This window comes from Melanotaenia boesemani, chromosome 6 (genome assembly GCF_017639745.1).
Source record: "Melanotaenia boesemani isolate fMelBoe1 chromosome 6, fMelBoe1.pri, whole genome shotgun sequence".
Lineage (NCBI taxonomy): Eukaryota > Metazoa > Chordata > Actinopteri > Atheriniformes > Melanotaeniidae > Melanotaenia > Melanotaenia boesemani.
In genome coordinates this window covers 22,998,453-23,025,456 of record NC_055687.1, presented here as the reverse complement: position 1 = coordinate 23,025,456, position 27,004 = coordinate 22,998,453, and the positions used below count along the sequence as shown (strand labels likewise).

The 27,004-nt window shown below is 38.6% G+C and overlaps 1 protein-coding gene and 1 long non-coding RNA gene across 5 annotated transcripts in view; one reads left to right on the top strand and one right to left on the bottom strand.

Moving 5' to 3' along the window:
* Positions 1 to 6,976: 6,976 nt before the first annotated feature.
* On the top strand, positions 6,977 to 14,767 carry LOC121641269. The gene is made up of 3 exons (XR_006010680.1): positions 6,977 to 7,095; positions 13,527 to 13,614; positions 14,140 to 14,767. It is a non-coding gene; the product is annotated as an uncharacterized LOC121641269 (long non-coding RNA).
* ptprub (protein tyrosine phosphatase receptor type Ub) overlaps positions 10,949 to 27,004 on the bottom strand; it is a 213,986-nt gene continuing 197,930 nt past the window's right edge. For all 4 annotated transcript variants that reach the window (XM_041987309.1, XM_041987310.1, XM_041987311.1 and 1 more), the window contains 6 exons: positions 26,279 to 26,428; positions 24,954 to 25,268; positions 20,866 to 20,991; positions 17,107 to 17,264; positions 12,560 to 12,695; positions 10,949 to 12,469 (listed from right to left, as the gene is read on the bottom strand). In XM_041987309.1, coding sequence (XP_041843243.1) covers positions 12,407 to 12,469; positions 12,560 to 12,695; positions 17,107 to 17,264; positions 20,866 to 20,991; positions 24,954 to 25,268; positions 26,279 to 26,428 — 948 coding nt within the window. In that variant the 3' untranslated portion in view covers positions 10,949 to 12,406. The remainder of the gene's footprint in view (positions 12,470 to 12,559; positions 12,696 to 17,106; positions 17,265 to 20,865; positions 20,992 to 24,953; positions 25,269 to 26,278; positions 26,429 to 27,004) is intronic.

Genomic DNA, 27,004 nt, shown 5'->3' with positions numbered 1-27,004 from the left:
CCAGAGAACTGTTCCCTCCTGCTTCAAGACCACCACCATTGTCCCTCTTCCCAAGAAGTGCCCTGCCTGAATGACTACAGGCCAGTAGCACTCACTCCAATCATTATGAAGTGCTTCGAGAGTGATGCTGACCCACATTCAGAGCTGCCTACCGGTCACACTGGATCCCCTGCAGTACACCTACCGGCCCAACAGGTCCACCTCAGATGCCATCGCCGCTGCACTGCACATCTCCCTCTCACACCTGCAGAATAAAGACTCCTACATCAGGATGCTCTTTATTGACTACAGCTCTGCATTCAATACGGTTTTCAGACGACACCGCTGTGATAGGACGCATCACAGGTGGGGACGAAGCAGCCTACAGGAGGGAGGTGGCCTCTCTGGTGACGTGGTGTGAGGACAACAATCTCACCCTCAACACAGACAAGACCAAGGAGATGATAGTGGACATGAGGAAGGAGAGGAACCCTCATCATCCACTGCTTATCCGCGGGCTGGAAGTGGAGAGGGTGAGCAGCTTCAAATATCTGGGGGTCCACATCAGCGAGGACCTCACCTGGAGACTTAACACCACACAGCTGGTGAAGAAGGCTCAGCAGCGGCTGTACTTCCTGAGGAGGCTGAGGAAGTTCGGCATGTCACCGAAGATCCTCAGCAACTTCTACAGCTGCCTCGTTGAGTCAATCCTGACCAGCTGCATCACCGTGTGGTACGGCAGCTCTACTGTCATGGACCGCAAACGCCTGCAGAGAGTGGTGAAGACTGCATCTAAGATCACCAGGACTCCCCTCTCTGCAGAGCATCTACCAGCGCAGAGTCCTCAGGAGAACTGCCTCCATCATCAAAGACCCCACCCACCCTCAACATGGACTGTTCACTCTCCTCCCCTCAGGCCGGAGGTACAGGAGTATGAAATGCAGGACTAGCAGACTCAGAAACTCTTTCTTTCCCTCAGCCATCAGACTCCTTAACAGTTAACAGCAGACTGGAGTCTGTAACAGTGGACTGTACATGTACACATACTAACTGTTTACATTATCAACACACCTTATTATTATTATTCAGTATTTGCACAAGTATCATACCGTCTACCTCATGACAGTTCTTTTTTTGCACAATTAATCATTCAGTGCTGAATGTTGCACAGTTTATGTAGCATGCTGCACATTATGTACATAGATTACTTTATTTTACTTATATTTTACCTATAGTTTATATTTTATGTTTACTCTTTTGTATGCTCTTCTTAAATTAGTCTTTTCTATATACTTTGAATATTTATGGCATTCAGTGTGGACGGCAAAGTAAGAATTTCACTGTACAGGGAAACCTGTTTTCTTACTGTGCATGTGACAATAAACGCTTTGAATCTTTGAATCTTGAATGTGGTTGAGAATCTATTTGGCTCACAGAATATAGAGAAATTTTACAGAATATTACAGAAAGGATTTTGCTTTTCAAGGCAGATTTTATTCCTTTCCTGAGCTGTTTAGGTAAACAGTATATATTATAGTGATCCAGGTTTAACAAAAGAGCTAACTGGGGGAAATAATCAGCATGTTAAGTTCTGGACAGTCTAAATTTACCAAACATGTCAAAGATTTCTTTTCCCTTCCAAAATAAGTTTATCCACAGCAGAACCATGGATAAGCATTCATGTGTATAAAAGACAGAGGGAATTAAGTTGTGCCTCAAACTCTGTTGTCTAACAGGATTCAGTGTATTTTTGTAGACTGAACTCTTCACATTTGAGTGCATTCAGACTACATCTGAAGCAGCCCCAATGGTGAGAGCTATCAGAGCCCACTGGCAAGAGCAGAAGTGAGAGTGAGACAGATGCTGATGATGGTCTACTTGTAAATGAATTCAAAGACATGTTCACATGTTCAACCTCTTACATGTCATCAGGGAGCAATAGCAAAAGGGTCATGTTACAAGCTAGTCCTTCATCTAAAGTGCAAAACATTGCATATGGCCCTTCATGATAATTATAGCCAGTTGTTGTTGCTTTGGAAACCCATGTCAAGCTCAGTGCAGGATACATCATGATTTGGAGTTTTCTTGTTTTCCTACTCATTCCAGCAGATTAACATCAAGCATGGAGGTAGGAGTGCCATGGAGTATCAGTGAAGAAGCAATGCTCAAGCAGAGAGGTTTTGTGCTTATTGTTTACACATAGAGGGGGATGACCTTCCTTTTCTGTTTTTGAAAAGCAATGCAGCTTCTCAGACAGTCTTTAAGATACAGATATTCATTATAGTTCTATTATGGCTATATCACTGATGCAAAATGAATGCTTTGCATTGTTGCTGAAGCCTAATGTGAGGATGTGACAGGTGTAGAGCAGGCTTTTTGTAACAGTAAGTAACAGGAAGCTGGCCCTCGCCGAGTATTCTGTTCGTTGTATTCTTTGAGTGACACAACAGTATCTAATACAAGTCTCGGCTACACATGTCACGACCCCGTCACCCTTGCCACACAGCACAGCAGACAGCTGATGAGACAGCAGGCAAAAACTCCACTCCACAAGCACTGGAGCAGCTGTCAGAGGCTCACACTCCCCCCAGTCTTTGCCTGACACAGAACAGGTAAAATACAATGAGAAAAAAGGGAGAAGGAGTGAGATGGTGGGCTAAAACGAAGAGAGCAAGTTTAGAAAAAGGACACAGGTACAGATGGTAGGAAAAAAAGGTGAGGCAACATAAAAAAAGACAGATGGCAAAAAGAAGGCAAAAGCAAGTCAATGAGTGGAACAGATTAAAAAATAAGAGGGGAAAATGTAGTGAGACCGTCACATGTAGAGAAAACAGGGCCGTGAATTATTCTGTTTTAATCTTTTATCTTTGACAGCAGCTTCCAAAGACTATTTTCATTTAAACTGAGGTATTCTTCAGTACAGACGACTGAGAAGCCTGACCTCTGAAATGAAATATTCAGTAGTTCATATCTACATGCGAGTAGATCCGAGGGTTCGGCCTACAAGACACTACAGTATAATCCCTGTGCTCTGCAGTATCAGGCACAGTATTAAATGGAAAAGTAAAGGAGCGAAATGAAGAAAAGTAGTTCTCTCCTCCATCTAATTAGGTTTGAAGGTTGTGAAAGACTGGGGCATGAAACTGACAGTTGCTCTCTATGGGCAAGAGACAAGACTCTTAAGCCCACAGACCAATTTGTACCAAAGTCAGTCTCAGTCTCCCTGAGCTGCAGGGAGTTGGGAGGATAGAAGCAAGAAAACAGTCATTTGTCAATTTCTATTAAGTAGGCATTTAATGCAAACACACTCCCAGAGAACTATGCAAAACAAAGAATTATGCCAATAAAAAATAGGATACACTTTTTTGAGGAAACAAAGTTTATTTTTACTTGAAGCTACAGGCAGCAGGTGGTTACCCTATTTAGTGCATCATAGTGAGATTGCAAAGCCAAACGGATTTATGAAACATATTGATATCCATTTGTGAGTTAAAGCAGGGAGCCCTTTTTGTTTCTTTATGTTTCATCGAGCTAAGTGATCAACTTAAAGATGTTAACCAAGTGTAAAACTATACATTACTCACTACTTAAATTTCATGTTCCTGTAGTCAACACTTTAAAAGCTTGGACTGAATAACGACTGTATGTATTAACACAATAGTTGTGTGACAAATGACTAGGCTGGAAGTGCAAACAGTCTGTCAGAGTTTTGATTCCAGGCTCACCTGTGTAGCACTCTTATGAATTGCTGTGTTTCTGTTCAAGTACATAAATGAGGTGTTCTGTTAGTGTTCTGTTTCTATTTCATTGAGTGATGTAGTATCCATGAATTGCGGAGTCATGAGAACCTATACCAAACCTATACCGTGACATGAAAAACTGCTAAGCCATGGGAATGATGTAGGGTCAAATGTAGCACACTTTGGTGCAGTAGGTGGTAGTGTTTACGTTGGTTTGCGACCTGCTAATAATTAGGATAAGAAGCACAAGGCAAGCTGCAGCAGACCGGACCAGAGACCACAGAGCGGCTCTCATTTTGTCTATATTTCAGAATAACCAAATAAGTTAGTGAAGTCAAACAATCGGTAAGCGGGTGAAATAAATTATGTGTATATTTGAAATTTTTTGCTAAACAAAGGTATGTTTACATAAGAGCCTGACAAATGAGGGCCAGAACTATGACATGCATATTTTTTTTTTACATATTTCTTACATATTTCTTTCTTACTTGAGCCATGCAATGCTTCTGTGTTTATTAGTGATGGGAATAGCAACATTTTTGTAGCACAGATGTTGCAGTTTGCTGCTTTTTTATTTGTCCCTTTTATTGAGTTATTAATCCCTAAAAGTTACAACAGTCCTGCAGCAGCAGATCTGCTGCCATTGTTTTAATTAATTGCACTTGCAGATGCATTTGTATTTGTATGACGTTACATCAGTGTTACAGCTGCGGGAACAATAGCAGACAACACAGACAGCAGACATGAGATCAGATGGTTAGAAAAAAAAAAAAAAAAGATTGTTCACGGCCCTCAAATTGCGAGTTCAAGCCGAGTCTCAAGTCTTTTGATTTTAAGTCCAAATCAAGGCTCATATCCCTGGAAATGTGACTTAACTGCAACTCAAGTCCCAGAGTGTTTACAACCATCGTTGCCTACTAAAAATTTGTGAATTAACATTCATTAACTGATGATTTATTAAGTGTGAGGTACTCACAAAAACCTGCAGTAAGCTGTACATCATCATGTCCATGATGACATGGTGACAGGAATTCATGATATATCCTCCATTACTTAGATTATTCCATTAAATCATTATGAGTCATACTCATAACTAAGGATTACTTCAGTATATGAACTTTACCCGTATCGAAGTGTTACCCAAAAAGTATGAGTATCTTGACATGACTTTATTATCTGCAATTTGCTTTCAGATAAATGTGTATTTTACTTCTGCTCACCAGTTAACAGCATTACTAGAATTAAATCTTCAGAAACAACATCTATTAGCTTATTTGGCTGAGTTTGTGTTTTCGTCTCTCCAAGTGCACTGTACATCATACACTGCCCTCAATAAAACCAGCAGAGCTCATTGTAGCGGTGTTTGCAAATTTAGGCACTGCAGTACGTGAAATGAGGACAACGAATGACACCACAAAGGTGTAACGAATAAGTGTTGAGAAAAGTTAGTATTGTGGGTCATGCATTCATTGAGGATGCACACAGATTTTGCAACTCGCCTGACATCACTCAGCAGATTTTCTGATTCTTTTCTGCGTCAAGCGATGGATAGCTAAGTAGTAGTAGTAGTAGGGGTGGAACTTGATGAAATAAATTAATCTAATTAACAATAACAACATTTGCCCCTAAAAGCAGTTTTTTAAAATTTAATAAATAAATGATAAATTGGATGATTTAATCAAATATTAGACACAGTCATTATTTTTGTAAACTCAAGCTCTATGCCATTTATCAACATTAACAGTGAGTCAGCAAATTTATTATTATTTATTTTGTTTGTCCAAGTCCACCCCTGCTGCCGTGAAAGAGAGATGAAGGAGCAGAGGACAGCTATGTTCTCCCCTGAGGTTAGCTATCAGTAATACAGCTGTCCTCATAACCGCATCTTTTTTGACAAATGTGTGAGATACAGAAAGAAACGGTTGTAAAGAGAATGATAAGGGAGAAGAACAAGAGATTTGGATAAAAGCTAGCAAAAAGAAAGGCGAACAGGAGAAAAGCATGTAAAAACTAGAAACAATAGGAAATACACACACACACACACACACACACACACACATATATATATATATATATATATTCTGAAATATTCTGAAGAGGAAACAAGAAGGGGAATGCTTGAAAACTGATTGCATGTTTCATTTTAACCAGTGTAATGAGAAGAGGAAAACAACACTTGCTATTAGCTGCTACAATTCCATTATCAGAAACTAAAAATTAAATACAACTTATAAATATGTCATCATTCACTTTTTGAGTCAAAAATGCCAATGGCTAAGAAGAATTTACCTTATTTAGTTGTTTTTATATACACTGCTAAAATGTGTGCCGTAGCCAATTTCCCTCAAACCAAAAAAGGAAATGCTAAATGAGACTGCTAAAAATTGTTAAAACTTAACTGATTGTATCCTTTTCTCTGCTTAAATAAAATATTTTCGAAGTTTGTCAAGGATCATAGCGAAGTATGATGGATCTCAGTCTTCGCTTGTGGCCCCATTTTTCTGCTCCAAATAAACCGAAGGATAAATCCAGTTGCTAAGCCAGTCCCTCAAAGGGCTGACCTTTTGATAAGCTCATCTCTCAAATTTATGGCAGCTTGGAGAAGCTTTATTGCCATAACCTAGAAATTGTTCATGTTGACATAAGATCATTTACAAGCTTCTGCCCAGAGCTCTCAAGGCTCAACATCACTATGTGTACTAACAACAAGAGATTATCCTTGGGGCAAAATATCTTCAGCTTTTACTCCACCAAAGACTGTGTTGTTAGCAGGAAGGGTAGAGTCTCCTTTTGTGTATAAAACCTTTGTATTTCAACATTATAGCTCTGTAACTTTGTTCTCTGCTTTTGCTGGATTTTACAACAGCTGTGTCTTGTTTGATTTTAATGTTACCGTTTCATAACAGCTGTTTTGTTCCCTCCAGCCGGCTTAATTCAACCCCATAAATGATACCGTTTAGAGCAAGTTAAAGGTGGCCAGAGGTGGTGGCTGCAGCAGCAGCAGCAGCAGTAACATTACTCCAGTCTTTTTTAGTAGCAAGAAGTGAGTGTGATAAAGAGGAAAGGGACAAATGAGTTGCTCTATAATTCTGGTTATCTGTCTCTGGCTCCTTGTTTGCCTGAGTGATCCAGGTTAGAACCATCAGGGCACCTCTCTTCCCCCTTTCGTTCACGTAAACCATGACTTTCGCTGAACTGAAAGCACACCGCTGAGATAAGGGCTCCAGTCAGACCGGCTGTGGCAGTAAAACCAGTAAGGAACATGGTGGACAGAGCCATGTGGCCAGCTCCTCTCTGTCCTCGCCTGGCTGAGCACAAATCTGGGGCCACCTGTCTTGTCTGTTGCACGATTCAGTAGCTGAGTACCACCAGGAAGGTAGGACCAGATAATGTGTGTGTGTGTGTGTGTGTGTGTGTGTGTGTGTTCACTTTTCACCTTGTGCATTTTATAGGAAAAACTGCAGAAAAGGAGGAGAGAATTTTTCTAAAAGCCTGTTACATTATTTTCATGTTAAATGATATGCATATTGTCTTTCGACTTATTGACTATGACTGGGGCAAGGTCACAGACAAAAGCTTTTGGTGACAATATTCTCCCAGAGAATATTGGATTTTATCTGCATCTATTAGCAAAGCATTTGGCATGAAAGAAGAAACGTTTAGGAAGATAAACCACTGTGCTTGGAAGGATAACATTCTGCTAGGGCTAATACCAGCATTATACCTCTGAAGCAATTTTGCAAAACAAGTCAGCACACATTTTATTGTTGTTATTCCCAACCATGCGACTTCAACTTCAGGGTGTTTGTCTGCAAATGTAAGATTTAAATGAAAAAAAAAAAATTGTAGTGAATGTTACTTGGAAAAAAATTCAATTTAAAATCATCAACACCTTAAAGCAATGAACTGCGGTTATATGAAAAATCTGGGATTTTTTTTTTTTTTTAACCATGCTGTATTTTCGTCGGTAGAAAAATCTTTGCAATTGCACCAATATTGAGCGGGAACACCGTGACCAGCAACTGTTTAACAGCTGCAGTATAATAACAAGGGTCAATCATGCGTGGAAAAGCAAAATTGCTTGTATTTGCAACTGACAAGCTCATATTACTTTGCTCTGAAATCACAATGTGAGCTGCTGCAGGAAAGCAACAGTGTTCATGTGACTGAGAGCAGAGGGAGCAATCTGGGGAAGTTATGCTACAGAGCTGGAATACAAAACATGGTGTCATGGTCTATGGGTTTTGTTATGTTTTTGGTTCTGTCTTATGTTATGGTTCCGATTTTCCTGATTATGTATTGTCTGCTTCTTTGCTTTTTCCCATGTTTTTAATCTCTTTATGTTTGACTATATTGCCGGTCAGTAGGCTTTCTTTTTTTGCTGCACACAACACACCTGGATTCAGTTACTTATTACCACAATTTGTTACTCATAGCTCCCTTTGTATATATAGTTAAAGGTTTTCATTTGCCCTTTCTTAAATCCTTGTCTTCACCTGTTGTGACTTTTAGTTTTCACATCCTGGTTACTTTTGTTCCTGCCATGTTTTCCTCATGTTGCTAGACTTCCTGCCACAGCAGCGCTTTTATAATTCATTGTGCATCACCCACTGCTTTTTGAGATTGCATCTATGTTTAGTTCCTCTCCACTACGTTAACACACATATTCTTAACACAAAGTTTTTTTTTTTTTTATGATTTCTTTTATGAAGGATGATGCCACATTTCTGGCTCCTCTGCCTGCTGCTATTGTCCATTATTTTCTATCCATTTCCTAGCAATAGAGTGTACTGCATATTCTAATTTCAATAAGCAACAGTGGCCAATGAATTTAGAGATATGGTGAGGGATTAGATCCTGCTTTCCTCATGTTAATGGACAGTAGCCATTTAGTGTTAACAGCTTATAGAATTGTCTTTCACTGGGAACAATTTTAATTATTTCTGCTTGTCATTAATTTTAATACCAGAAAAAATAAATTACAGATCCCACAATTTTCTTTAATAAGTAACACCTACTGCAGTGTGCCAAAACACTGAATAATGATTATTAATTGGTTTATTCCCTAAATAAGATAAATAAGGTTGGAAATCCCTGGTTTGGAGCTGTCAACAGTTATACCTCACTCTCCCTTCTTACATCAGAGGACTGTGCTGTCTGTTGGACTGTTGTTTTATAGAAATTCAACATCATTGTGAGTATATCTGATGACCGGGGAACTCAGGGAAACATCTATTGGGTATTAAGATGGGAAATCCAAAGAGAGAGAGAGAGAGAGAAAAAGAACTAAACCCTGTTGGATCTTGGCCCAGTGATAAGTTACCCTGACCATGACAGTCATTACACCACCTGAATTAAATGATAATATTCCAATTACCTGCTAATTTAAACCTCTGATGAAATATGAGTAGCCAAGAAAGGAAAAAGGATTTCGCTTTGTAATAGCTTTCAGTGGGTGAAAAGGGAAATTGCAAAAATCTTACAGGTATTAAATGGGGTTGTGTAAATTACCAGTCTCCATAAAAAAAGCTTCTTATCTTTGTCACATTAAATCTCAAAGGCAGACCTGCTTCTTCTCACTGACATGATAGACAATAAAAGTCATTTTAAAGACCCCTGCATTTACAAACACACTTTGCAATCCTAACTGTTGTTTCTGAAGGCTAATCAATCCTTAACTAATCTAGAGGCAAATCCAGACGGCCTACTTTGTCTTCAACCCAAGAGTCAGGGGGTCTTGCCCTCTAATTAATCTGACTTGTCCCTGTGCTAAACACTGGATCAGCTTGCAGAACTGCTGCATTATTCAATGTAACCACGGGTGACAGAGGAAGTCTGTGGTCTGGAGTCACGTTACTCTGCAGAGCAAAAAAACCAGAGAGATGGAGGCTGAGAGGAAGAAATCAAAATCAATGGAAAAAGAGTTCAGGGTGGGGGAGGAGTATGATGAAAAAGGAAAAGGAGAAAAAATAAGGTGAGAGATAAGACAGAGCGGTAAGATCAAATTGTCAATTTGCTAAAAACCGTGCAAAACCACAGACGGGTCAGAGCCTCATGGGCAGGAAGTCCATCTTTAGATGTTAAGTTTTCTGCTTCTGCTGACAAATCAGCAGTAAAACCAGAACAATTTTTTTCAGCTGTGTGTGCATTTCTGATGGTGCAACAAACGACAGGTTGACAACAACACGTCTTTTTTTCCTTTGATCTTTTATTGTTAATCGTTATCCCTCAGGAGAAACCCTGTCCTGACCCCGATATACATCTGTCTTCTCCATCCCTCTCACTAAATGCAACCTTTGTCCCCACAAATACAGTGGTCAAAAACACAGTAGTCATGTACTGTTGGTTCATACAGAAAGAAACAAGTGATATCAGTGGTCCTGTGTTGGCAGTTGCAGTCAGAATCAAAAGCTTTGGAATGGTGAAAGTACAATGCACTCACACAGCGGGTGAAATAAATCATGTAGCTCCAGATATTTTGAAATCAATTACATAAAAATGCAAAGCAGGCGGTAGAGTCATACATGCACTGATGAGCTGTTTTACTCAGAGTGCTGGAGACAACACTCAGAGACTCAGTTCATACACTTGTCTGGCAGGAAAAAAATCCCCCCCCAAAAAATCACAAAATGGTCATTTACAACACATTCAGCTTTGTGGTTATGCAGTGGTTACTTACGGTACATCTTTACTCTGGGCAAACATATAGTATATTATTCACATAGTATTCACATAACAATATACATCTGTATGTACACATTCCTTCTACTCATGAGAAAAAGTGTCCAGGCACTTCCTCCAGCTAACCTGGAGTCAGATCACTGACTACACTGTAGCTACCCATGAAAAACAAGCTGCTTTGCATCCATGTGAATGTTTGGGAATCTGCTGATGTTAATGTATTGTCTCAAAATCTGAACGTGAGCTGAAACTAGCAGCAGAATAATGCCTCCAGCTGCCATTTTGAAGGTTCTATGGGCTTCGAGATGCCTCTCCTGGTTTATCAGAGCAGGTACTGGAGTGGTACCATCACCCAGCTAAAGGAGCTTAAGGGGATACGATGAAGTCAAACATATTTTAAAGAGTAATAATGGAGAGCAGAAGAGATATTGTTGTGGTCCTGGGGGAAAGGAAAAAAAGGTAGAAAATATATCAAAAACTGCTTCCTCTCCGTGTGATGCATGCTTTCAGAAGGTTGTTTCAAAGCTGATTTGGATCATTATGTGCCAGTCTGACTGAGGGATTAAAAAGTCCACGACAGCAAGCTGAAAAATGTTTTTTTTTTTTTTTTTCCTTTTTTCCCCTTATCAGCTCTGCGGTAACTAAACAGCTGGGTCTTTGTTGCCATTTTTCCTTTTTAATACAACATTTTCACTCATAGAAAATGATGTGAAAAGATCAATATGTTTAGTGGTGACTGCCGATGCATAATGGACTGAATTCCTTATGCACAATCCTAATGCCCTTTTTTTACAATATATATTCTTATTGTACACCACTAACAACAACTAACTTCATGTCAAAGTTCTCAAAATTAGCCCCGCACCTGATATGATTAAATGGTTTAACTTTGTTTGATAGTTTACAGTAAAACCAAATGCATCAGACAACAAAATAGTAAAATAGTTACAAACACAAACCTGTACTGCTGCACGGGAAGAGACACATTACCAAAGCATTAATGGAACATCATTTTTCACATCACCACTATGGCATCTCAGTGCAGCTCCCCACTGCTCATTTTTTCTTTCCCACTGGGTATAAAATACAAACAATCACTTTGGAGCAGGAACATTAGATGATGCAGTACAAGTTTGTAGGCGTACATCAAGATGAAGAGTAGAACAAAGTAAAGGATTCAAGTCAGTCAGTGGGATTGGCACCGTGACAGTAATGAGACAGGAATCTCCTGTGGTGGGACCAGGCCCACTGCTGTGGACCCTAGAAATGCCCACTTATAGCACACATGGTAATCCAGCACACACATTATGGCAAAATACAACACATTGGACTACTGTACAGTTTTTGCCTCAATACTGCTGAATTCTGGGATGATCAATTCTAATGCCACGGCTCTATTAAAGTCTCTTCTTGTTTTGTACACCAGTATGATGAACTTTGAGATTTATGTGGTAATTTGAACAAATTTGTTCAAACATTAGACAATAAGGCAGTTTATGGTACTATAGATAAGTCATACCATGACCACAGCAGACTGCTGTTGTGAGCAGCTCTAAGGAAAGAAGAGTGTTTCCAAGTTAATATGATGCAGCGGTAACCATGGAAATACAAACAGCCTCCGCCTTGTTTGAATGAAGCGACAAAGCACAGCCATGGTCACCCTCATCACAACACACAGGTCCATTTTGGGGATCCGAATACTGTTTTTCTGCTACAGAAACCCTTAGCACAAAAAGAGATTCAAAGCAGGAGGCAAAGAGGACCGAGTGAAACACAAAAAATATCAAAAGAGATAAACATCAACAAGGAGGAACTCACAGCTGTACATTAAAGGTTAAAAGTTGGAACCTTGACCATGTTTTTTCTTTATTCCTGCTCCTTCCTTCACTGTCCCTTCAAAGTCAAGTCCAAAGGTCCAAACATTAAAGAAGAGGGGAGGTCACCGGGTGGCCTCAAATTGAATCTCCAGCGCACAGGATACCGCTGCTGTCGTAAACATTTAGTTGCTATCTGCCTTCAAAGCAGTCCAAGTACTCCAGGATGAGGTCATAGCAAAAGCGATACTGGTCCTGTGGAAATACACAATATTCTTTCATTTAAAAGAAAAAAGAAACAGGAAAATATTCAAAGGAAATGATAAATTATTTAAACTTTCTTACCAGAGACTCTACCATGTTGGGTTTGCAGTTGCGTAGAGTTTTGACAGCATAGAAGATGTCTACCATGTTCTGGTACTGGATCATCTCAAGGAGGATGTTGCAGGCACAGAAGCTCCCACTACGACCACCACCATTGCTGTGGAGGAGAATATAGTGTTTAAAGAAAAGGGAAAAAAATTGAACGAATCACATTTTCATGATTTCGATTATGTTGATAATATGTATGACTAATGCTGTAAATAAAGCAGAAGAAAATGGATGGATGGATGGATGGATGGATGGATGGATGGATGGATGGATTTTGCATTACTTTCTTTCCAAAAACCACAGGAATTTAACGTTCAGTAAATAAAACTATGACAATTTACTATGCATGTGATTGCCTCTTGTAGTTACCATTATACCCATTTTATACCAATGTGTCACAGTTATAATCATGACAACCAAAGCAGAGCCATGGTTACAGACACAATCACAGTGACAACCCATGTCATCCCATGGCTACAGATGTAATCACAGCTACAGTCTGTCCCTATTATTCTCAGCAGCTATCAGAGAGAGTCGGGTGAATTATTTCCTCTAGTTATCTGTTTAACTGCAGTGTTTCAGACTTACGCCTCAACTGTTGCCAGCTGAAGCTTTAGTCACAACCAGCAGCAGTTTCCTACAAGATGGACCTCACAGTATCAGCTTCGGTGGATCAGAGGGAAAGTAAAAGTTAAAGCAAAGTCAAGAAAGAGTATTGTGAGGAAGCGAAAACTGGGGAGGGGAGGGGGGGGTTGTGCTCTTGTAATTATTGTACAGTTCTAATAAAAGATTTAGTTGAGGACAGATTATTGCAAATGTTTAAAGCCCCTCTCTGCTAAATGTCAAGTTCAAACCCTGTTTGCATGTATGTTGCAAGAGACATATGAAAATCAGCCAGCCATCAATACTATAGCTAAGGATTTCTGCTCTAAATCTGCAGAGTACCATCTACAGTCTGAAAGAGGTGAGGTCAGACGGGCTCTGTTTCATGTGGACAACTGGAGGAACCAATCCTGACTGCTTATGAGGTATAAAACTGATTTGCATGAGAAGCCAGCGCAATTTAGGGGAGTTATTGGAGGCTAGCAGATCCAGTTTCAGATTGAAATCCAGGATAGAATTTAAAATTCTTCTTCTCACATATAAAACTCTCCATGACCAAGCTCCACTGTATATCAACGATCTCTTCCATATATTCCCGACAGAGCACTTCACTCTCAGACTGCAGGTTTTTCTTATGATTCCCAGAGTCTCTAGAGTAAGGAGGCAGAGCCTTTGGCTATCTGGCCCCTCACTTATGGATCCAGCTCCCAGACTGCGTTCGGGACACCTTCTCTACCTTTAAAGCTTAAAACCTTCCTTTTTTAAAAGTGTTATATTTAGGGGTTGTCTAGCCATCCCTTAGTTATGCTGCCATTGGCTTAGATGGCTGAGGGACATCCATTGATGCATTCAACACTTCTTTCCTTTTTCGTATCTCTGCTCTTAAATTTTCTGTGTACCATCTTTTAATAGTATTGTCATCATTAGCTTGTATCTCTCTTCTCTCTCAGCAGGTCTCCCCGACTAAAATTTGTGGTGCCTGTTGGTCTCTCTTCCCTATCCTCTCCACCCCAACCGGCTGAGGCAGATGGCCGTCCTCCCTGAGCTGAATTCTGTTGGAGCTTTAACTTCCTGTTAGTTTTTTTTTTCTTTCAGCTGCTGCCCGCCACCCCGTGCATACTCAGGATGGGGGATTGAACTGAAGTCAATATTCGATGCAACCCATTGGTTTCCTTAGCTAGGCTATTATTACCTCCACCAAGGTGGAGGTCATGTATTCGGAGGAGTTGGTTGGTCTATCTATCCTGTTAGCAGCATATCTCAAAAATGGATTTTGATTAAATTTTCAGGAAATCTTAAAAATGGAAAAAAAAGTTATTAGATTTTCAGGGTGATCTGGATCACTGCCTGGATCCAGGAATGTTTTTTAAAGGATTCTTTAATATAGGGAGATAATGTTGTCATTAGAGGCATACTAACTCAAAAATAAAATAATGCCCACAATGGGCAAAACAAAAATTACAATGGCTTAGCGGATGTCTGTGTTCTCTAAGTGCTTCTAGTTTTTCATGATTTGGCTTGTGTGACTACTGATTGGATCACAATTCATTGACTTAAATAGATTTGTCTGTGACATGAACCGAGATTGCTTTGTTGTGCATTGGCAAAATACATATAAAGCTGAATTGAATTTATTTGTAAAACTTACATTTTTGATAAATATTGTTGTTTTAGGAGGCTGAGTACAGGACTGGAACTTGAAGTATAAAGTATGTAATCACTTATATAGCAGTAACCTTATTTTCTATTTTTGCCCCCTACCTTGTCCACTGAAAAAGAGAGAGAAAAAAAAGAAAAAGAAAAACACAATAAATAGAAGCAGTGTAATTTTAGAAGTAAACAGTGGGAATAGAAGAGACGTTTAGTGGAAAAAAATAAATAGGAAACAGATGGATGTGGGACCAAACTGCATGAATATTTTTATAACTGGAGCTTCTGTCTTTAGTGTTTGTAGATTCAGGTGAACATTATGTTGGTCTGAAGTGTCTTCAAATAAGAAAATTATTGACAAAACAAACAGGACCATCACAGTTTATGGACGCCCAATTTAATAATTTAACAAACTACATTCAATGAAAAGACCTCCAGGTTTAAAAAAATCTTAAGTCTTCTAGGAGTGGAAATGTTATTGAAAAACTTTTTCAAATGCTCCTTTGTATTAATGCATAAAGTGAGTTCATATTAATCCTGCCTGGAGCACTGCTGTCAAAGTTGTGTGTAGTTTGGTCGACCACATGAGTCTGCAATATCACAGCAAGAAATTTCTGGATTGCCAAGAAATTTAGTGCAGACCTTTGATCATCCCCACGGAGTAACCCCATCTGGCCTTGGTGGTCCCCTGACTTTTCCTCTAAAACCAATATGAGGCTGACATTTGCGGTTTTGAGTGAAAAATCTTCACAACTGCCAGATAGACTGCCGTGAAACGTGGGGAAGACATTTATGTTTCCCTCAGAACAAACCTCACTCCCAAACTTTTTACCTGCTTTTACCTGCTTCAATAATCAGGCATTGTTTTAGTATCAAATATTCAGTTTCATTACTGAGTCATTCAGCTTTTTGTTAAATGGCCATCAGCTAATACTGTATTAGCAAGTTGCAACACTAAACAAAGATGGTGAACTCTGTTGACACTGGCAATTAGCTTCAAGCAAACTGTGCTAAGCAGAGCCTGACTGAGACACTGGAATGGAAGTAGGTTTATGAATGTTTATGCAATATACTATGTGTACAAATAAGTTATCCTTGTTGTGCCTGACATTTAGTTCAAGTTAGGATAATGACTGTCAGTGTGATGCAACACAAACACACAGGTTTTATGGTCTGTATAAAGCTTATAATGCTTTTTATGTACTAGATCTATAACCGTGCTGGATATAAAATGTAAAAAATACAAATAGATTTCCCTTCCCACTGGGAATAAGATTCCTAAAATGAGATGAGTTCTAGAGGACAATAATGGAATTTAAAGAAGATGCATCTGTGTAATCTGATAAACCTACTGCTTCATAAAAACAGGCATTTGATACTGCTCTTACAGCGTGGACAAACTATAAATAAATGATATTCATAAAACATGAAAATAGCAATATAAGAAACACTATAAAAAAAAACAAATTGAGAAATTGCCACACAGAGCAGTATTTCTTGTGAAATGACTGTCCAGGTCATCAGAAATGAAAGGCAATATCTGCAAACTACTAGAGGACAATCTACTTCCTCTCTCCTGAGACAGATGCAGTGGAGGTGGGCATAGGAGACTCTGCAGAGTATACAAGTAATATTAGGGTAATCAATCGTCGTCAGTGCTTTGGCAGTGCTGGATTTAGTGTAGTGAAAACCATCGCATTCTGTATTAAGCCATAATTGATTTGATCTCCATAATCTCCTTCCTGGTTGTCGTGGGTAACACTGTGTGACAGCGCTGAGTGATGTGCTTTCAGATGGGGGTGGTGGGTATGAACGTGTGATGGGTCGCCAATGAGCTAGACGGCCCATTCATATTCATCTGCAGGGTGTGCACTCTGGGGGCAACAGAGGAGCAAACAGCAGCACACATACAGTGAACTATACAGTATAACAGCACATTACGCTACAATTTGATTTTCCACATTATAAAACACTGCTGTAATAAATCGCACTGCATCTTATTGCACCAAATGACAGACCATGCTTGACACAGTCTCTTTCTCTTATCAGACACATTTGCTCATGATTTACCATGTTGTTAGACATTTTTGTGATACATCCCTCTGCGAATAAGCCTTTGATTTCAAATGCACTTTTAAATGTCAATCTTCAGAAGATGTAATTTACTTTCTAGGACCTTTTTAAAAATGGACAGAATGTTTTTCTGCCTCTACTCCAGGCTTTTTAATTTACAATACATTATGCATGTTGCAAAAAAGACAACTCACAGGCAGTGCACAACAGTGCGTCCTTCTCCACACTCCCTTTGCCACTTGTGCACTTGAGCCAGCAGGTTGAGGAAAGCCTTCTTGGAGTCGGGAACGTCGCGATATGCTGACCAGCGCAGGAACTGGAACTGACACACCACCAGCTGGCCCTCTTGGAGCTTCAAATGCACAACAACAAAATGAAACACATGTCAGAGTCCAAAACACATGTGTCTTTATTTTAATAAACCTGGTTGTGGTTCAGTATTTCTAAGCGTGCCAGTTTTGAATGCTCCCCCAGCCTGCCTACTGGCATGCTACGCTGTGCTCACTCAGCAGCCTGGCTTTAAGATATATGGGTCTGTAGGTGTAAGTGAGGCCCCGTGCTGTGTGTAAAAGAGGTCCCTGTATGTTCATAACCTTGTCCTGTAGAATCTCACCAAATACTTAAGGACCAGTGGAGAACTGTAACTCACGCAAATTAGGCTGGCAAAGACATCCAACGATGCATAGAGGAATTGCTTCAGTGGAGGTGGGAATTTACAGTCCCTTTTTTCTTTGTACTACTCACCCACAACCAGACATATGCTTACAATGCAATTCCTTTGACTTTTACTCCCTACCCTTGTGCATCATTGTTACACACAGGAAACATACACAATATTGCACTGGGAGAGGGTCGAAAACTGGGAGAGGAGTGATATTTTTGTGTGATTTGATTCAACCCATGCTGTGCTAAGTTGCCCTCTTTCTGATTATGATATACATCAACTGAGAAAAAAATGGTGCCACAGGTAGAGAGGGGAGCGACAAGGGCAGCCGACAGAGTAGGTGAGGATGCCAATCAAGGATGGAAGTTCTGGGTGCCGCTTGTCGTGCTGCTTATGATGACACAGGGGAGAACACCTTGCATACAGATTTCTGCTATAATTGGTAGACAGTGATCCTGAGTAGAAGGTTTGCATGTGCTTAAGTCCTGGTTGTAAAATATGCAGACCTGTATGCATACACTCAACATAAATCAGCTTATGAAGTTGGACTAGGTTTTTTTTTTAAGTTAAGGAAAGACCACAAGGACATCCACTGTTCTCACTTCATCTTTTAAGACAGAAATGTCAGTGCTTGGTGAAGGTTATGTTATCAGTAACGTACGTTTGTCTGTCCGTTAGCGTGTAATTCAAAAAGCAATGGATGGATTTTGTAATAGAGAAAATTTCAGAAATGAAATATGGAACAAGTATTTAGATTTTGGGGGTGATCCGGATCACTGCCTGGATCCAGGAATTCCTTTGAACCCTAGAATATATATTCCAATACAGAATATTATCTATACTAATAAGTATTTAGCATTTTCTATTTGAAATCGAAGCCCAAATACTTATTAGTTCCATCCACTTATTAGCTAATGTAATAAAATGAAATTATTTTTTAAATGTATATTTTTATCAATTATTTGAGGGGGAACAATTAGGAAAAAAAGTATCTTATAATGCTAACGTAATGAAATAGAGTACTGGATGTCAGCTGACATTGATTTATTGTATTGCATGTCGGTAGCTCAACAATGAACACATCGATGTAGCTCCGGTAGGACCCATGCATTCAGTGCAGCCATGTCCAATACGTTATACAACACCACAACAGACCAGCTTCTAGTTGTAGCTTGAGATGAATACTGCCTCGGCATCTTGTCAAGGATGTCTAAACTAAGCCAAAACTTATTCTACATTCATTCTTTTGCTTTTATTCATTTCTTATTATGATGTTTTCGGCAGCTTTAGTTGCTCTGTCTGTCTCTCACCTGCAAATTGCTGGGCTGGCCTCCAGCCCGGGTGACCTTGAATTGGACTAAGCGGTATAGAAAATGAATAAATAAATATAGACAAAGGCATAAAACAATTCATAACAATATGAAACAATAAGGAAATATATAGACAAATAAATATGAATATTGTAACATTGATTTATTTTATTTTCAAATTTAATTTATTTTTTGTTTTGTTTATTTTTTTCCATATACATACATATATATATATATATATATATATATATATATATATATATATATATATATATATATATATATATATATATATAATTACTTTCTATCTTCATTTCCTTGCATCCAAGCTGTCAAACATCTGCTCTGGGGCAGGGTTTCTTGTCCACACTGAGAAGTCAGCCCCCACACAAGTGATGACAGCTCGCTATGCTCTGGGCCAATGGGATTTCAGCATGAGTAGACTGCCTCCACTACTTTAATAGACTCACCCTTTATTTATTTACCTCTAATCGTCTACTATTATCTGTTTCGAAAACTGTTTTGGGCTAAAAGGAAGCAATGTAATCACTTAAGTGCATTTCACATTGGACCTTTAACAACTTGTTTAGGATTTTGGTTTGACTTTTGTAAGATGGTGCTCTATTGCTCTTCGGTTATCAGAACATTGCTCAGCTGATGATTGCAAGCAGTCGTGAATGTACAGTCATTCTGATCTGATCTGTGCACCCTGCTTATGTAGACTGCAGTTAAGTGAATCTTCCCCTGAAACGCAATTACATTTTGTAGTTAGATGACACAGTGATGAAAGCTTTACATTATTCTACTTGTTCAGATAAACCCAGCTCCCTTCCACTTCCCAATCTGTGTCACACTCTGGTGACGGTAAAGATGGCATATTAAAAATGATTACAAGAAGAACCCTATGTTACTAGAAAGAAGCCGCAGGACAAAATCAACAAATTAAACAAAATATTTTGGAACAAGATTCTGAACCATAACATTGATTACTAAATGTATTGCACTAACAGGATCCTTTGCTCCTTCAAACTCCTTTCCAATTTTTGACCAGTGGATGTCCGCTGCGTCCGAATCGGTAGCCTATGTGCCGTTTTCATTAATCTCTTAGGTCTAATATGAATGACATTTAAGCTATTACATTGCTTACTTTTAGCCTAAAATAGTTTCAGAAACAGATAATTGAAGATTATTAGAGTTAAATCAATAAAGGGCTCGTCCATTACAGTAGTGGAGGCAGTCTAGTCAGGCTGAAATCCCATTGGCTTGGAGCATGGTGAGTCCTTTGTGTGGGGACCAACTTCTTAGTGTGGTAAAGAAACCCCACCCCAAAGCAGATGTTTGACAGCTTGGGTGTAAGGAAATAAATAATAGAAAAAGGAATAGTGAAAAATAAATCAGTAAAAATAAAGCATGAAATTGAGTGAAAATAAATAAATAAAACATATTAAAATATTAATATTTATATTTCTATATATTTCCTAATTTATTTCCTTGTTCTTTTCCAGATGTATTCTTTGTTGTGGCACTCCTATCATCCCATAATGAAAAAGTATGCTGCAACTGTAAAACACCAGGCTTTGTGATGAGGAAAGTTTGCTCTTATTACATCTTAATGCCAGGTCAAATTACAAGACCTTACATTAGAGCACATTTATTTCAGAGTCGATGGTATTTAACATCTCTGTAAGAAAGCAGAAAAACACACATCCAGCAGTGAAGCACACTGCAGTTCCCACATGTTCAAGATGTCTTAAAATTTAGAAGTTAAGGTTTCAGGTTCACAGCCAGAGGCGTTTTAATGCTGAAAGAATGTCAGATTTCTTTTTTTTTTTTTTCTTTCATGAGGCAGCTCCAAATGTACTGGAGGTGAAATTTTACATGGGAATTTCCAGTGAGGATCACATTTACTGCATCTCTAATGATGAATCGAGTTATAATTTATGAAACTGTGCAGGCTTTTTGGTGTCGCAGTAACTCACCCTGGTGACGTTCTTGACCCGAAACAGACGAGTGATGACATCATCATCTGCTGACATGGACAGAAACTCCACTTCCATGGGTCCGTACTGCTGTAAACCAGGCTCCGGCCAGTACTGAACACATGGCTGGGTGCAGAAATATGCAACTTAGTGAACTTTGAGAGTGTGTGTGTAACTACATAGTTAAAAACAGAACAGCTGATGTTAGAGAGATGAGCAGTAGAAAGTGAGGCACTATTGTGTCATATTTGTGTTAATAAGACAAAAAGAACGCCATTAAAAGGTAGAATTATAAAGTGTTTGGCCACTTGCAACAAGAGAGAGAACTGGTACTCCAGAAGCACACATGAACTCTGTAACACGTAAACTCTACAAAAGCCTTCGGAACTTGACCTTGCAATGAACAACTACAAGTGGCTATAACTCAATTTTCAAGCAAGACCCAAAAGGTCTGCCTTGCACTGGAAACACAAGATGAAAACATTTATAGGGGAGTGGATGAAAAGTGAGACTGAGTAACAGAAGCAATGGTGTGTTTTATTTTCCTATTACCAGACTTCACAGCATGTCACAAAACAGAGCACAGAACAGACAATATATAATATCTAACTCTCTAATGAGCACCACAATATCAAGAGACTTGGAATAAAGATAATTTGTTGATTTTAACAGTTATTCTCTACAGGTTATAAACATGTGTAATGTGTAAGATGTGTAAGATCTGACAAGTTTTTAGTGTTAAGTTGAATATGATGAAGATCGCGTCTTTGGCCAGTACTATTCAGAACCTGTTTGTCAAAGACACACACTCCAGTAAATTATCTATACGTAGTGATTTTGTACTAGGAGCACTCGATAAATTAAAATAACTTTTTGTCATATTTACTCAAGCTGTTTTTCTGTATTCTTAGTAATAGCTACAAAGACAGATGATTATGGGAAAAAACAATTAGTCAACTGATGCCAGAGCTGCAGTAGCCATGGTAACTAGCATGTGGGTACCTTTGGAGACAGAGCTGAAGCACAGCAGAGAAGGAGGAGTGAAGGCCTGCACATTATGTGTTTTTTTTTAAACCAAATTCCCAACCTAAGTCTAGTACTCATATTCTCAAGTTACCAAGTTCTGCTTTGAATAATTTCATGGTATCTATAATTATTAATGCTGATAGCACTTTTCCTTCCACTTCACCAACTTGGCCTCATTACATTAGCCAACCTCTCCAGTACAAGATAAATTATTAAAATCTGCTGATTTCATAAATGTGCTTGAATGATCCAACACTAACTTTTCTGTCTGACCTGTTGCTGCCTCACGCTACAGGTCATCCTCTAATTGAATCATCAGCTTTTAGTAGTTTTAAGATCCAGATTTCTGTCCTTAGCTGATCATGTCTTTCTGGTTGCAGCTCCAAAACAGCTCCCCCCTACAAACCAGTTTGCCCTTCTCAGTTCCAGAGTCTCAATTAAAAGTAAATCTCCTCTTATTGTTGTTCCCAAATTACTCCTGTTTTCTCATAGTTTGTTTTTATCATTAGCAACAGATAGAAAACATTTTTAGCTGATTGACTGAGCAGTGAAATAAACTGTAGCCTGTGACTGAGTGAAAACCTAACACCTCACCCTTCTTGTCCAAGCCTGTTAGAAAAACAGGAAAAAGCTAAAGGGAACCAGACCTAGGCCACAGAAGCCCATAGAGCTTTCTTGCTTTCTGCTTTAAGCATGTGCTTCGAACACAGGACACATCTCTGGAGTATTGTAAAAACATGGCAGGGGAGGACCTGCAGGACCTCATTTATAAATTATTCATTCTAAGTTGATTAAAACACAATGACTCTTGTTTTCATGCAGTTCTACACAACTGAAAACACAGTTATGAATATTGCATTTCTGCCGATAAAGCGGCTGATATTTATACACTATAAAAACCATCATATCTGATTTTAAGCAAAGCCTGGACTCTGTAAAATATCCTCAATTTCATTCAGATTTTGTCAGATGGTTTCTGAATTTATTGGTTCACTTATATTATTCCCATTCACCATCCAGGAGTAAGGTAACTGGAGATTATACAAGCAGTACTTTTAACTGCTCTTGCTGCCGTATTAATAATACATTTATGAAAGTTGATCTTACCTAACATTACTTGTTTCAATGCCTGGTATGCCTCAGGCCACAGTACCAGACAGCATGGTCTTTTTTAAATTATTATTATTCATTTCAACTCCTACACTAACAATTCTTCTTATTGACTTCATAAATGAAATCAAACATCAACACTGTTGTCTCATTAGGAACTAGATGTCATTTTTCATTAAGAGCTGGATATTTGTCCATCTTTTTCATCTTTATGCAGAGAGCACATCTGCTGTCAAGCTGAACCAGTATTAGCCTTTACCAGAGTATGTTGTCCTCACTGCAACAAAGCTGCTGGTCACAGCTGATCACAGCTTTGACCTGGACTCCTTAATTACTGGTGTTAGTCCTATAAGTCTTTTTTTTTTCTATTCATGAAGAATATCTGTAAGCATGACATCACTCTGTCCATCCATGATGATCAAAGTGTGCTGCACTAGATCACTGCTTTGATTACCTTAATAGCCCATTACCCCTTAACGCCTGCTGTTGCAAACAACTTCTGTCCTTTGTTTTATTTTTAATTTCTTTTCATTTAACTAATTTTTTCTATTTATTTATTTGATTTTGTTTACTCATATTTCTATGTATATTTTTAAATGATTTGTTTATTATTTACATTTATTTATTTAATGCTATTAATTTAATTCGGTATCTAATTATTTTAAATTTTATCCCACTTTTTTCCCAGAATTTTTTTTACTGTATTTATTTCATTTTATAGATAGATAGATAGATAGATAGATAGATAGATAGATAGATAGATAGATAGATAGATAGATAGATAGATAGATAGATAGATAGATAGATAGATTAAAAAATTTTTAAATAAAGCAAAAATTGTGGCTTTCTTTTAACTCTTTAATGCTTTTTGTCATAAATTTGTGGCAAATCATTTGATCTTTTTTCATCTAATTAATTCTGTTCTTTTCATGTAATTATTATTATTTACATATTTATTTCTATATTGTTCATTTAACCCATAAGAAACCGATGTGACATATTTGTCACATACAATTTCTGAGACAACTTTGCTCAAAATCCTGTTGAACACAATCTGATACTTGTATTATGTCCCCTAACAGATACCCAGAAGCAGAAAACCAAATTATAACATTTTTAATATATCACATGGTATTAAATGGTAGATAACCCCCCCTCCCCAATTTTTGTTACATTTTGTTTAAGAGCCAAATAAAGACCTCATATTTAAAAAAAATTGGACTTTTCTTACAATTTTTCATGGTTCGGGCCTTAATGGGTTAATATTCATTTTTATTTATTTATTGTTATTAATTTATGTAATTTTTAATTTGTTTTTATTTTGTTCTTATCTTTTGTGTTTGTTTTTTTCCCTCATTTTTTATTTGTGTTTATTTTGTTTTTATATAATAGTGGAAAAATCCAATGTTAAGAATTTAATTATATGTTCTTATAGTTTTTAAATAAGTCCTGAACTTAAACATTGTGTTGTGTTTCCACTCACCATTTTTGCACCTACTGCTATTATTGCAGAATTCAAAGAGTGAACGGGGAATTCAGCAGTAAAGAAAAAGACTCAGGAGAAAAAGTGGGCCGGCAACAAAAAGAACCCTGATACATGGCTGATGGGGGAGGGGGCCTATTCTTCAGAGATGTATCTTGAGGATTGAAGGGGAAAACTGGGACGAGTGTTATCTAGTCATGCCTTGAGATCAATGTGGTCAGGGATCAAAGCCCAGCAAAATGGCATGAAGGAACTAATCCCAAGCACAGTGAGATACAGAAATAGTGAAGGCAGGGTATGTCAGGAAAAGTCTCAAATAAGTTCACACAACCTCAAAACTGAGAGTACAAACTTGTACAGCAAACAGAGACTCCTGTGTGTGGGTGAACTCAAATGTTGTCTTTGTCTGCTTCTTTGCAGTGCCAACAAATCAGTGGTAACATTAATGTGTATACCGCTTTGACCTTACCCAGGCAGAGTTCGACTGGTTGAGCTGGTTGAGCATGACCACTGCTGTGCAGCCGTAGTCAAAAACCAGCCTCCAAAAGTCTGCTGTGGTGCCCGGCAAAGGGTGAGGGGTCACAATGAAGGCAGCCTGCCGGTGGAAGCTGTCGGCGAGGGCAGCATTGATGTAATTGTTACTCTCTCCTTCTGTGGTGACCAGGAAGGCCAGGGCACGATCAGGTGGCAGGACATCCATGCTGCGGTTTTTCTCACGGTTTCTGGGCAACAGAGCAATGCTGCACTCTTCCACATCTAGGTGGGGAGTCACAGAGTTGAGTGTCTGAAAATGGAGGAGAAATTCAAGAGTGTTCAAGACAAATAGGGGATGCTTGCAAGGAAGAGGAAGTGAATGATGCAGAAAGCTGGAGAGCTGAGACAGGAGAGAGTCCAGAAATGCAATTAACAATGGTAACTAAAAAAAATCATTTTGACATTGACAAGCATCATATTGACAAAAAAAGAATTAAGGAAGATTTGGGCAAACTGAGTGGTGAGATGACAAAAAAAAAAAAAACCCTGCAGAGCAGAGTAATTTTCTGTATCAAACTCTTTATTTAGCTATCATTATTTCAGACAAAGTGGAAAAATATTTGGATCGTTAATACACAGCATCAATAATAGATCTGTGACTTGCTGATGTCAGTTCTACAAGGCTGGCTGTGTGCCGTCTAAAAAGGCAAAGCTTGCTGGGTGGTGGAGAGAATTTCAACATCGGTGCCAGACAGATGAGTTCACAAGATCAAAGTAGCAGAATCAGAACGAAGAAGGAACAGTTTGTAATCAGTGTTGCACCACCTACAGTGTCATTCCTTAATCATAAACAATCCATCCGTCATAGTTTCCAATGTATGTCTATTGTATGAGGAAAAAAACGGAATAAAATTAAATGAGGAGCATAAGCCTCTTCCCATATGGCTTTGAAATGCTAAACCTGGAATCAATGTGACTGCTGTTTGAAGCAGAGGGAGGTGGATGTGGCAGGTAAAGCGTGTGGGAACCCAGCTGGTTCTCCTGTCTCCTAATCAACGTCTAATAAAATGCTCTGTGAGTGCATTCCTTTAAACTAGGGGGATGACTTCAATATCAGTTACACAGAATTAAAACTGAAACTACCATTGTCCTGCATAAATACACACCTGTATCTCTTAGCCTGCATGATAAAAAATAATAATTTTAATCAATTCATTAAAGTACATCATTACCAAAAAATAATACTACTAGCAGAATTTGTCTAACTTAAATAAGCAAATACAAAGTGTAGACATCAGGGCTTCAGTGCAACTGACTCACCTGAAACTCCTCTCGCAGCTGAGAGGAATTACTCTGCGAATCCACTCGCAACATCTCTTTATAAGTGACTGCAAATTCATTCACTAAGATGGCCGTCTCTCCACAAAGACATGCCTCTAGAATGGCATCATGGATAAAGATGTACTGCTCCTGTAAGAACAACAGGTAACATTATGTATTATGTTGCTAAATGATGGGCACATCTCTAATTACCTCTTTAAAAAAAAGCAGAAGATGTGACAAGTCTGCAGACAGCACAAACATGTGTTAGATAATGAAACAATATGAAGAATGGCAGAGATTTTTCTAACAAACAGACTTGCTTTGAATTAGATGTGCATCAAAACTGCTGGAGAATAAATAACTATTTCAAAGTAAACAGAAACAAATGCAGAGACCATTTAATTAGTGCATTCCTGCAAATAATGCGAATGTAATATACAGCTAAGTCAATGATCGATTTACATAATAAGGAGTGAAAATGCAAATCACCTGCATCTAAAGAACCGCACGTGCCTATGCTGCACACCGACATACAAAATGAGTCTTGCCTCTAAAACTATTGCAGTGACCTTTACACAATTCCAGTGTGAGTATTGTAAAACAACAGCAGGAAAAAACAAACATTTAAAAAGCTGAGTCCTCTGAGGCACAGTGTTTACTCCGTAACCTACTGAAAATGCTGAATAAGTGCAAGAAAACGTGAGGCGTACGAGTCCATTTGAA